The sequence below is a fragment of the Ranitomeya variabilis genome, chromosome 4 (genome assembly GCF_051348905.1).
Source record: "Ranitomeya variabilis isolate aRanVar5 chromosome 4, aRanVar5.hap1, whole genome shotgun sequence".
In the NCBI taxonomy this organism is placed as follows: domain Eukaryota; kingdom Metazoa; phylum Chordata; class Amphibia; order Anura; family Dendrobatidae; genus Ranitomeya; species Ranitomeya variabilis.
In genome coordinates, this window is record NC_135235.1 from 755,962,442 (window position 1) to 755,976,120 (window position 13,679).

At 43.2% G+C, this 13,679-nt stretch overlaps 1 protein-coding gene across 1 annotated transcript in view; it reads left to right on the forward strand.

The window, feature by feature from the left end:
- LOC143766845 (gastrula zinc finger protein XlCGF66.1-like) overlaps nt 1-13,679 on the forward strand; it is a 67,091-nt gene that overhangs the window by 39,151 nt on the left and 14,261 nt on the right. Inside the window, exons 2-6 of the mRNA XM_077254829.1 lie at nt 8,163-8,312; nt 8,442-8,621; nt 8,704-8,827; nt 8,911-9,005; nt 9,204-9,294. Of these exons, the coding sequence (XP_077110944.1) occupies nt 8,235-8,312; nt 8,442-8,621; nt 8,704-8,827; nt 8,911-9,005; nt 9,204-9,294 (568 nt within the window). The 5' untranslated portion in view covers nt 8,163-8,234. The remainder of the gene's footprint in view (nt 1-8,162; nt 8,313-8,441; nt 8,622-8,703; nt 8,828-8,910; nt 9,006-9,203; nt 9,295-13,679) is intronic.

The following is a 13,679-nucleotide window of genomic DNA, read 5'->3' on the forward strand; positions in this document are numbered from 1 at the left end:
ATCATAATAGCAAGCTGGACTAGAAACATAGCATGTAATGAGAAATATTCTCAAAAACACAATGAACAACAAATGAACTAGCAGGGACTTAGCTTCTGCTGGAGTAGACAGGTCATCTGAGAAATCCAAGAGAGATCTGAACCAGTACTGAGACATTGACAGCTGGCATGAACTAACGATCTGAGCAGAGTTAAATAGGGAAGCCAGCAGAAGCAATAAGCGAGGGCAGCTGAGAAAGCCAACCTCAAAGATCAGCAGTTCCACTCAAAGCCACCAGAGGGTGTCCAAGGACAGAACTCACCAAAGTACCATTCACGACCACAGGAGGGAGCCCGTGAACGGAACTCACAACAGGTGGCCATAATTAGACATGATCGAATATGTTCGGAAAACGATAACCAAACATAAATTCGGCAGGAATATGGTACATTCGGATTCAGGATCGGTAACACAAGCATTTTTCTTAACATCGGAAAAAGTCATTAACATTCGGTAAAAGATATAATAGAAGCCGGCAATACGTGTGCCGCGTTTAGTAAAATCACAGCCACCAATGTGGGAGACTGGGGTTCAAATTCTGGCTCTGCCCTGTTGGACATAATATACCAGTAGTGGTCCATAACACTATGGTGCCTACCTCCAATAAACATGAGAGTGTCCTGAACAAGGAGAGTCATGCCTGCTCGGACGTTGCCTGGATTAACAAGGTCCGCGTCAGCTGTCGAGGAACCAGGACAATCTGATGATAAATGGACTACTGGACCAAACCATACATGGACAAGGCAAGAGGGAATGGTAGCCAGTGAAGAGATTTGCAGAGGGGAGAAGCAGAGGAGTAGCGAGGACAGAGATGAATTAGTTGGGCAGCAGAGTAAAGGATGGACTGGAGAGATGCAAGGATTTAGCAGGGAGGCCACAGAAAAGGATGTTGCAGTAGTCAAAGCGGGAGATCATCACACATCCTGCATCCCATAGCCCAGTACCCATATGCTATTATTATTATTTATATGGCACCATTGATTCCATGGTGCTGTACATGAGAAGGTGTGACACACAAATTACAGATATCACTTACAGTAAACAAACGAACAATCACAGACTGATACAGAGGGGCGAGGACCCTGTCCTTGCGGGCTTATAGTCTACAGGATGGTGGGGAAGGAGACAGTAGGTTGAGGGTTGCAGGAGCTCCGGTGTTGGTGAGGCGGTAGCTCCAGTAGTGGTGCAGAGTCAGTGCAGGCTGTAAGCTTTCCTGAAGAGGTGGGTTTTCAGGTTCCGTCTGAAGGATCCGAATGTCGTTGATAGTCAGACGTGTTGGGGCAAAGAATTCCAGAGGATGGGGAATATTCGGGAGAAATCTTGGAGGCGGTTTGGTGAGGAGCGAATAAGTGTGGAGGATAGAAGGAGGTCTTGGGAGGACCGGAGATTAAACGAGGGAAGATATCGGAAGATTAGTTCAGAGACGTATGGAGAAGACAGTTTATAGATGGCCTTGTAGTTCAGTATTGGTAATTTGAACTGGATACGCTGAGGGAATGGTAACTAATGAAGAGATTTACAGAGGGGAGAAGTGGAGGAGTAGTGAGGAGAGAGAGGAATTAGTCGGGCAGCAGAGTTAAGGATGGACTGGAGAGGTGCAAGGGTGTTAGCAGGGAGGCCACAGAAAAGGATGTTGTAGTAGTCGAAGCGGGAGATCATCACACATCCTCCATCCCTTAGTCCCGTGCCCATATACCCATCACACATCCTCCATCCCATAGTCCTGTGCCCATATACCCATCACACATCCTCCATCCCATAATCCCCTGCCCATATACCCATCACACATACTCCATCCCATAGTGCCATGCCCATATACCCATCACACATCCTCCATCCCATAGTCCAGTGCCCATATACCCATCACACATCCTCCATCCCATAGTCCAGTGCCCATATATGTTATGACCTGGTGGTTAAGGAGCAACACTGATATGACCTGGTGGTTAAACATGGGACGAGCTCTGAGGAGGTGGTATCTTTACTGACCGCAGTTCCTAATCCTAACACCAACACTAGTAATAGCCGTGGGATGTTCCTGTCACTCCCTAGACACCTCGTCACAGCCTAAGAACTAACTACCCCTAAAGATGGAAATAGAAAACTATCTTGCCTCTGAGAAAACCCCAAAAGGAAAGATAGCCTCCCACAAATATTGACTGTGAGTAGAGAGGGAAATGACATACACAGAAATGAAATCAGATTTTAGCAAAGGAGGCCAATACTAATCTAGATAGAATAGAAAAGGATACTGTGCGGTCAGTATTAAAAACTAAAAATCCACGCAGAGTTTACAAAAATGATCTCCACACCGACTCACGGTGTGGAGGGGCAAATCTGCTTCCCCAGAGCTTCCAGCTAGCCAGAAAATATCATAATGACAAGCTGGACAAAAAGAAACATAACAGGAGCTAAGCAATAAAGTCCACAGCAAATGGACAACCAAAGAACTAGCAAGAACTTATCTTTTGCTGAAATGGACAGGCCATATGAGAAATCCAAGGAGAGTTCTGAATCCAACCCAGAACATTGACAGCTGGCATGAACTAAAGACCAGAGTCAGGTTAAATAGCAAGGCCAGGAGAAATGATAAGTGAAGGCAGCTGCTACAGCCAAACTCAAGGAGCAGCAGTTCCACTCAAAACCACCAGAGGGAGCCCAAGGGCAGAACTCACAAAAGTACCATTCACAACCACAGGAGGAAGCCCCAGAACGGAATTCACAAGAATATACCCATCACACATCCTCCATCCCATAGTCCTGTGCCCATATACCCATCACACATCCTCCATCCCATAGTCCCGAGATGGGTGGCGCTGAGCAGGGAGTTCCTGGAGATGTGCTGTTATGTAACCTGGCAGTGCGGCTCTGTGTGCTGCCGCTGATGATGCGATTTTCTATGCTGGTAACAATAGAGCGCGGCAGTAATAAAGGAGGGGGATTAATTTCTGTCATGTGCTCTCTGCTCCTTTCTGGGGGGCAGACAATGGCTGGAGCTTATGTTACCAGGGACGCTAGATTTCTCCCACTCGGTCAGTGTCTGCCGAGGTGTTGTGGAGTGGAAAAACTGTTGCTCATAGCAACCAATCACGGCTCAGCTTCTTATAAACAGCTCTGGTGAAATGAAAGATGCTTAGTGATTGGTTGCTATGTGGAATGGGCGTGACTTGACACTCACACATACATACATACATACATACATACATACACTCAGCTTTATATACAGGTCCTTCTCAAAAAATTAGCATATAGTGTTAAATTTCATTATTTACCATAATGTAATGATTACAATTAAACTTTCATATATTATAGATTCATTATCCACCAACTGAAATTTGTCAGGTCTTTTATTGTTTTAATACTGATGATTTTGGCCTACAACTCCTGATAACCCAAAAAACCTGTCTCAATAAATTAGCATATCAAGAAAAGGTTGTCTAAACGACCTATTACCCTAATCTTCTGAATCAACTAATTAACTCTAAACACATGCAAAAGATACCTGAGGCTTTTAAAAACTCCCTGCCTGGTTCATTACTCAAAACCCCCATCATGGGTAAGACTAGCGACCTGACAGATGTCAAGAAGGCCATCATTGACACCCTCAAGAAAGAGGGTAAAGGTACCTTCACACGAAGCGACGCTGCAGCGATAGCGACAATGCCGATCGCTCCAGCGTCGCTGTTTGATCGCTGGGGAGCTGTCACACAGACCGCTCTCCAGCGACCAACGATGCCGAGGTCCCCGGGTAACCAGGGTAAACATCGGGTTGCTAAGCGCAGGGCCGCGCTTAGTAACCCGATGTTTACCTTGGTTACCAGCGTAAAAGTAAAAAAAAAAACAGTACATGCTCACCTGCGCGTCCCCCAGCGTCCGCTTCCTGACACTGACTGAGCTCCGGCCCTAACAGCACAGCGGTGACGTCACCGCTGTGCTTTCACTTTCACTTTAGGGCCGGATCTCAGTCAGAGCAGGAAGCAGACGCTGGGGGACGCGCAGGTGAGCATGTACTGTTTGTTTTTTTTACTTTTACGCTGGTAACCAGGGTAAACATCGGGTTACTAAGCGCGGCCCTGCGCTTGGTAACCCGATGTTTACCCTGGTTACCAGTGTAAAATATCGCTGGTATCGTTGCTTTTGCTTTCAAACACAACGATACACGGCGATCGGACGACCAAATAAAGTTCTGGACTTTATTCAGCGACCAGCGACATCACAGCAGGATCCTGATCGCTGCTGCATGTCAAACGAAACGATATCGCTAGCGAGGACGCTGCAACGTCACGGATCGCTAGCGATGTCGTTTCGTGTGAAGGTACCTTAAGACCCAGAAAGAAATTTCTCAACAAATAGGCTGTTCCCAGAGTGCTGTATCAAGGCACCTCAATGGTAAGTCTGTTGGAAGGAAACAATGTGGCCTTAAACGCTGTACAACGAGAAGAGGTGACCGGACCCTGAGGAAGATTGTGGAGAAGGACCGATTCCAGACCTTGGGGAACCTGAGGAAGCAGTGGACTGAGTCTGGTGTGGAAACATCCAGAGCCACCGTGCACAGGCGTGTGCAGGAAATGGGCTACAGGTGCCGCATTCCCCAGGTAAAGCCACTTTTGAACCATAAACAGCGGCAGAAGCGCCTGACCTGGGCTACAGAGAAGCAGCACTTGACTGTTGCTAAGTGGTCCCAAGTGCCAGAGTCTGGAGGAAGACTGGGGAGAAGGAAATGCCAAAATGCCTGAAGTCCAGTGTCAAGTACCCACAGTCAGTGATGGTGTGGGGTGCCATGTCAGCTGCTGGTGTTGGTCCACTGTGTTTCATCAAGGGCAGGGTCAATGCAGCTAGCTATCAGGAGATTTTGGAGCACTTCATGCTTCCATCGGCTGAAATGCTTTATGGAGATGAAGATTTCATTTTTCAGCACGACCTGGCACCTGCTCACAGTGCCAAAACCACTGGTAAATGGTTTACTGACCATGGTATTACTGTGCTCAATTGGCCTGCCAACTCTCCTGACCTGAACCCCATAGAGAATCTGTGGGATATTGTGAAGAGAAAGTTGAGAGACGCAAGACCCAACACTCTGGATGAGCTTAAGGCCGCTATTGAAGCATCCTGGGCCTCCATAACATCTCAGCAGTGTCACAGGCTGATTGCCTCCATGCCACGCCGCATTGAAGCAGTCATTTCTGCCAAAGGATTCCCGACCAAGTATTGAGTGCATGACTGAACATTATTATTTGATGGGTTTTTTGTTTGTTATTAAAAAACACTTTTATTTGATTGGCCGGTTGAAATATGCTAATTTATTGAGACAGGTTTTTTTGGGTTATCAGGAGTTGTATGCCAAAATCATCAGTATTAAAACAATAAAAGACCTGACAAATTTCAGTTGGTGGATAATGAATCTATAATATATGAAAGTTTAATTGTAATCATTACATTATGGTAAATAATGAAATTTAACACTATATGCTAATTTTTTGAGAAGGACCTGTATATAGATTTTTTTTCTTTCCGTTGGAGGGCCCAATTCCAGCTGTTGCTGTTGGACCTGTGATTTCTATCTCCTCCACTGTGTACAGGATAATAGAGTATAATAAAGTAGTTATGGACGAGACTTAACTAACATTGTATATCACAAAATCCCCTTATTTGACAACGGCACATATAACTGACCACGATATAAGTCACACAAAAGAACAACCAGTATACTGTGCTATATTAAAAGATTATCTTTATTAAGCAAAAACTACAATCACCTGTAGCCAAAATTTCAATTCATACTTGTCTCAAATACCAACAGGTATGGTGATATAGGTCACTACTTGATAAATATAGGAAAATACATCAACGCTTGTTTGATCTACCATTCATGTAAAAAAGTGCTTAGTGCTATTCACAATAACAGCCCCAGGTGGCGTCCTAATACCATAGACACCTACATCACTGTGGGATCAAATAAGAGCATATTTAGATCAGACACTTACATGACAAGGTGGTCTTATCGGCGTGGTTTTCCAAAGCGCCCCAACGCGTGAACGCCTCCTGACGAAGGGACGAAACGCGCGTTGGGGCGCTTTGGAAAACCACACCGATAAGACCACCTTGTCATGTAAGTGTCTGATCTAAATATGCTCTTATTTGATCCCACAGTGATGTAGGTGTCTATGGTATTAGGACGCCACCTGGGGCTGTTATTGTGAATAGCACTAAGCACTTTTTTACATGAATGGTAGATCAAACAAGCGTTGATGTATTTTCCTATATTTATCAAGTAGTGACCTATATCACCATACCTGTTGGTATTTGAGACAAGTATGAATTGAAATTTTGGCTACAGGTGATTGTAGTTTTTGCTTAATAAAGATAATCTTTTAATATAGCACAGTATACTGGTTGTTCTTTTGTGTGACTTATATCGTGGTCAGTTATATGTGCCGTTGTCAAATAAGGGGATTTTGTGATATACAATGTTAGTTAAGTCTCGTCCATAACTACTTTATTATACTCTATTATCCTGTACACAGTGGAGGAGATAGAAATCACAGGTCCGACAGCACAGTATACTGGTTGTTCTTTTGTGTGACGTAACTAACATTGTGCAGTGACTCTGCTTTCCATATAGTGATGGATATTTCTTGTTGCTGAAACTATGATGTTTTTCACTTTAACCCTTTGTTAAACCCCTCTGATCAGTGCGATCACACAACATACAAGCCTCTGATGGCTCCGGTGATGCCCTGTACTACTGTAGTGCCGTGTATCATCACTGCTGTCAGTGTAATACTAACGGCCCCATACACATGAGATAAGAGTTGGCTGAACGGTCATTTGGCAGACGGCCATCTCTCCCGACTCCCCCATACACACAAATATTCCAGCTTTCCTGGGGTCTGTATGAGAGAGTCGCCTCCAGACTCCTCTAGTGGAGGATTATCTACAGGAAGAACAAACGGATTATCCTCTGAAATTCAGGATGTCAGATCCTTCTCTGCCCTGACATCATCTGTCGGGAGGCCCCCCAAATACATTATATAGTCGCCCAAACCCCCGAAATCAGTGATTTCATGGAACTTTAGTCTAATGTGTATGGGGGCGGTAAAAGGTAACTTATTGGACGCTGCCTCTGGCCTAATAGACCTTCATACATTGCAGCCCAGACCCCATTATTAGGCATGTAAGTACCGTAATAACTAGGCCGCCCCATACTATCCAGTACTTGGGGGCGGGGGGCATTCAGCCAAACTCTGTCACCTTTTTAGATGCCATGTTTGCTTTTCACAGCAGCAAGAAGTTAAACTGCCAGGGTTTTTGTTGAAGCCTCATCTGTGCCGTCCCTGCGGTGCACATCTATGTTCTGGTGCACTAAAAGATTAATTTTTTTTAATAAATGTTTAACATGTTAAAAATTATAAAATGTGTCTTCTGCTTTTTCCATGTTTTTTTCTTTTTACAAGAATTGTTGGAGCCAATTTTCTTTAGAAACATTTCAATATCTGTTTTTTTCTGGTGTTTTTCTTGTAATATCGGAAAGCCTAAGGCCAGAAATAAACCCCATAAATCACTGTACATGGAGACTTTGGGATCAGATCATTTCTGTCCGCGTTGATTGTGGAAACAAAAAAGCTTTTCTAAAAGCCTCAAACTTGTGTGTGTGAATCAGAGCTGAGATCTAACGTGATAGAAGATTCCAGTGCGGGGAAGACGGGAAACCTTCATATAGACGGCCGGCGGTGATGGAGTCAGTGACCGACTCTGGCCACATATGTCTCTAGAGCCGTAGTAGAAGATGAAGATGTCGTCCTCATCATGAAGTAGTTATTTCTCATGTCGCGTGTAATGAATATCTCCTGCAGTATTGCTAATGTCGATTCCAGGGTCGGTAAATGAGACGAGAATTAGCATTATGGAAGATGAGTCTATGAGAAACGTATTCAGCTGCCGACTCCGAGGAAGAAACTGCTTGTTGTCTGTGGCCTAAATATATAGGATTTATTAGTAGATGTAAAGAAGGAAACTAAATACTGTAAAATAATAAATCTCCTCATATGTTTCCCTTATTATCTCCAGTTATTGTATTATTACAGGATTCTTATGATGTTACATCGGCTCATCTTCTCATTCAGGTCTCTACAATATCGGATCCTCTCAGTGAAGATCTTCTACAAAAGAGAATTGTCCTGATTTACCCATCAAAGATGGATATGGACAGAGACAAGATGGCGGAGAGGATATTACACCTCACCCTAGAGATCCTCTTCCGGCTTACTGGAGAGGTGAGAGATTCTGATGACGTCACATTACATCATTCTTATCTATGGGAATAACAGATGGACAGAACTGGAGAGGTGAGGACTCTGGAAATGTCTGTAGTGAGATTTATTAATGTGTCTCTCCATTACCAGGATTACACAGTGGTGAAGAAGACCTCTAGTGATCGCTGTCAGGACCCTGTGTCTGAGGGATGGGGAAGACTCCTGAGCCCAATCACAGGGCCTGCACCTCACCCCCTGATCCATGAGGACATCAATGACCAGAAGATCCTAGAACTCATCTACAAGATGACTGAGCTGCTGACTGGAGAGGTGACACTGCTGGGAATGCTGGGACATTATACAGTAACACTATGAAGGGATCGGGGGATGACGGTATCATTGTATGTGTCAGGTTCCTATAAGGTGTCAGGATGTCGCTGTCTATTTCTCCATGGAGGAGTGGGAGTATTTAGAAGGACACAGAGATCTGTACAAGAACGTCATAATGGAGGTTCCCCAGCCTCTCACATCTCCAGGTAATAGACAGGACTAAATACACACGGCCTATAATTATCTGTATGTAAAGAATGAATTCACTCCCTGTATGTGTTTCCTCCAGATCTATCCAGTAAGAGGGCACCAGAGAGATGTCCCCGTCCTCTTCTTCCACAGGACTGCAAGCAAGAAGATCCCAATGCTCCTCAGGATCATCAGGTAGACGGAGAGAAGGTGTCAGGAGATCTCCCCTATGATGTGTAGACGCCGGTGAAGGTCTTGTGCTCAGTCTTGTTTTATCCACCAGTATTATATGTTTTATACTTGTGTAATGAGAACGGTGGAGATGGCAGGATTAGAGCTGATCATAGATGTGACTTCTCCATCTGTCGGTGACTTTTATAATATTTGTTTCAGGGTGAAGATCTGACCCATATTAATACTACAGAGACATATGTGAGGGGGGATGAGCGGTGTAAAGAGGAGATTCCTACATATGACTACCCAGGTGAGTAGTAACCACTAAATGCAGAGAAGTCACAGATTCTTCTCAGTCACCGGCTGTGGCTGCTTTATCGGTGGTGTAGCCCGGCCGTATTACCATGGTCACCATTTGGCCTCTAGACCACAACATTCTCCTCCACCCAAAACTGTTCAAATGACTTTGGGCATTGAAAGCCCTTTTCTATAGAACTTACAACCTGGTAGATCCACCTACCCCCTGGGTTTAGGAGACGCTGTTACCTGCCCAGATCTGTGAACTATAAAGCCAAATGACAGCGTACGTAGAATGTGCTGACAAGATAGAAAATCACTTGAAGAAAAATATTATGATGGTCCTGTAAGAGAAAGCGGAGGGTAATGATGCTGTTGGCTTCCTAGAACCCTGAGATCTTATCAGATGAATCTCCCTTCTCTCCCTTCTGTGCTGCTGAATGTGATCATATGGTCCCTACAAGACCAGGTCCGGTCTTTCTGGCCAAACTTCACTTTTATGATCGACAACATTAAATGTGCAGTGAGGCCAAGTGTGAATTTCTGGACAATAACAGAGTTTCCCTTTATCCGGACTCTTCAATTTGTATTAAAGCCAATATGCAAATTGCCTCTTCTGAGAAAAAGAGGACTTAAATCTATAGCGCCACCTGTTGGTAGTAGCGATCCTACAAGTCACAATCAACCCTTTAACGAGTCGTGCAATATGGCTTAGGATAAAAGCCAAATTAGTATCTCAATTCGCAGACATGGTGTTTCGAGCTGTTGGCCCTCGTCAGTGCAAAGCATGAGAACTGATTTGGCTAGGTGAGAGGCTCTGGACTGGGGTCTAAGGGGTAACGTTTCTCCTTACTAACTTCAAGAAGGATTATGATAACACTGGTCAACAGCATTTTTGGTGCCAAAGATATTTCATCGAATTTAGGGTATTTTTGGGGTGCTGATTCTGAATATGTCATCAGTTTTGCCAGATTGGCTCAAGTTTTTGAGATTTTTGGTATCTTATTTATAGCACTTGTTGGTAAATGCGACGCATCATCTCATTAATTTCTTTGGATTAGTACTTGAACTGAGCAGTTCTCAATATAGTTTTGTGTTAATTAGTGTTCTAAAAGTTTGTTCATAGCTTGATTTTTGCACTAACTTTATGTTGTTGTCTGTTTTCCAGTGAAAAGCATGAACTCATCAAGAAGAAGTTGTCTTAACGATCCAGACTCATTCTGTTACATTTGTGGTGAATACACACTGCCAAAACATAGAAGAAACATAACAGACTTCGTAAAAAAAGTGTATTTTGCCTATTTTGGGGTTATGCTTGGGGACCAAGACAAGTTTTGGGCACCACACATAGTGTGCAAAGCATGTATCGAATTATTACGAAAATGGAGCAAAGGACAAAGAAAAAGCTTCAAATTTGGTGTTCCAATGGTGTGGAGAGAGCCAAAAAATCATCATGATGACTGTTATTTCTGTGCAGTGCAAGTGCAAGGATTCAATAAGCATAAGAAACGAAAATGGGAGTAACATGGAATCTGCAAGAAGGCCTGTCCCTCATTGTGAAGATGTGCCTGTACCTGTGTTTACCATAAATAACAGTCATCATGATGATTTTTTGGCTCTCTCCACACCATTGGAACACCAAATTTGAAGCTTTTTCTTTGTCCTTTGCTCCATTTTCGTAATAATTCGATACATGCTTTGCACACTATGTGTGGTGCCCAAAACTTATCTTGGTCCCCAAGCATAACCCCAAAATAGGCAAAATACACTTTTTTTACGAAGTCTGTTATGTTTCTTCTATGTTTTGGCAGTGTGTATTCACCACAAATGTAACAGAATGAGTCTGGATCGTTAAGACAACTTCTTCTTGATGAGTTCATGCTTTTCACTGGAAAACAGACAACAACATAAAGTTAGTGCAAAAATCAAGCTATGAACAAACTTTTAGAACACTAATTAACACAAAACTATATTGAGAACTGCTCAGTTCAAGTACTAATCCAAAGAAATTAATGAGATGATGCGCCGCATTTACCAACAAGTGCTATAAATAAGATACCAAAAATGTCAAAAACTTGAGCCAATCTGGCAAAACTGATAGCATATTCAGAATCAGCACCCCAAAAATACCCCAAATTCATTAAAATATTTTGGACACCAGAAAAAAAAATTTTTTTTGTTGACCTGTGTAATCTACATAAACCCATCACACCGGTGCCATGATCTATCTCTGAGCTGTGCGTGGCTGATGGCTGTAATATACATTTATTCCCGCCTGCAGGAGATGTGTTGGCTCCAGCCCTGGTTTCATGGATTCACTCCACCTCATAAATTACACCTCATAAATTACATTGTTTTTGATCCTTTTGTACGATTTTGTACATATAGGCATAACGTTTGCACATATAGGCATAATAATAAAAAGCAAAAAATGAATCTCAGTCCAAGTGAAAAATATGCGTTAAAATCTTTAGCCCAAAATGAAAATATTGTTATTAGATCAGCTGATAAGGGAGGAGGTGTGGTTGTACAAAATCGTAAAGACTATTGTAGGGAAGCTAATAGGATTTTATCGGAAAGGCTTTCTTTCCCATGGTTTGTCAAGGCACTGTACTTTGCTACATGAATTTTTTTTTAACAAATTAAAAATCAGTCCTATCGACCACATTGCAGCAAATGTTCCCAATAGAGTAATGAAGCTAAATAGGAAAGAGGTCTATTGGATATATAATAAACTAGGCACCCTGAAACCAGGGGGTCTGAATGAAATCACTGAAGTTTTTATGTAGACAATGTTGGTCCTAATTGTAATATATTTATATGGAAAAATAAATTCTTTGACATATATACCTTTTGAAAGATCTTCCCCCCCCCCCCTCCCTTTTATTCATTCATTCATTTATTTTTTTATTTATATAATTTCTTTTTTAATCTTGATGGGATTATATAGATAAATGCAATATAATTATTTATTATAATACCTTACATAATGCACTTTAAACGGAACATTTATAGGATCATTAATCTATTAAGTAATAGGGCTATAATTAATTGCACATTTGTATATCATAGGGACGAATTAATCAATAGTAGTTTTGCTCTCATGAAGATTCTAGCACAATGCACTCTAACTTCAACATTCATCGAAGCACTAGTTTCATTAATATCACTAATATTTAAATTCAAAGTATCCTTGGATGCCATAGTCACATACCATTAGAACAATTAAGTAGATCAAACCCTAAAGTAGGGTTGAGCGACTTTTACTTTTTTAAGATCGAGTCGGGTTTTGCGAAACCCAACTTTCTCAAAAGTCGAGTCGAGTGAAATCGGCCGATTACTGCGAAAAGTCGGGGATCGACCGAAACACGAAACCCAATGCAAGTCAATGGGAAATATCTCTCTCTCTCTCCCCCTCCGTCCCTGCACAGAAAAGCTGGTGTTACACATTGCAAATCGCTACAGCACACAAGCGATAAGATGGCGATAGGCGTGCACGCCCCTGAGACCTATGTCATCACTCTGCCCACGCTCCTTCATTGGCTGAAAAAAATGGCGCTAAACGCGTCATACGAAACGCAACTTTGGCGCGAAGATCGCCGACCGCATGGCCAATCCCACACTAGGATCAGGTCAGGTTTCACGAAACCCAACTTTGCCAAAAGTCTTCGACTTTTGAAATTGTTCGATCCGTTTTGCTCAACCCTACCCTAAAGTTCTTGCAACACGATACATATGTTGGTTTGCATTTCAATGACTGTAAATGAACCAATTTAGATATTCACATTGGATTAAGGGACACAAAACAGTTTCTATATTATATTCATGATCACCTATGTAACTGCAGCGCCCCAGAGTCCTGGTCGTTGCAGTACTGTGGCTCCGCCACTATGGGGAGCTATGGTGCGTCTGATGGCACTGAAGGAGTTCATCTGATCAGGTATCACAGACACCAATACATTTCACAGCCGGGCCTCCGGGGGGAGCTAAGGGTGCTATTCATTAGGCCACTCCCCACCATAGTGGGTAAACTGGGGGTCAGGCAGGAAGTTAGAAAAGAAAGCTGACTGGGTTGGAACCGAGCAACACCTTGTGGCAGAGGGTGTTGTAGGGGAAGATACAGTAGGGTCTCTGTCAGGGGTGGGATCCTGACAGAGGCTTGGCAACTTGAACGAATGTAACGGGACCGCGCCTGCTCCGGGTAGCGGCGGTGCCCAAGAAAGGATTAGAAGCGAGATAGATTGTGCTGAGTGAGAAACGAGATCACGCAAAAGGAGAAATACCAGTAGGAGTTGTGCTGTAAGACCGGAGCAACATCCTGCTGAGGCGCACTACCGGTGGCCGGAACGCCGAGGGAGTATCATAACATTGAGCTTCAAGCAATACTCCAAACAGCGG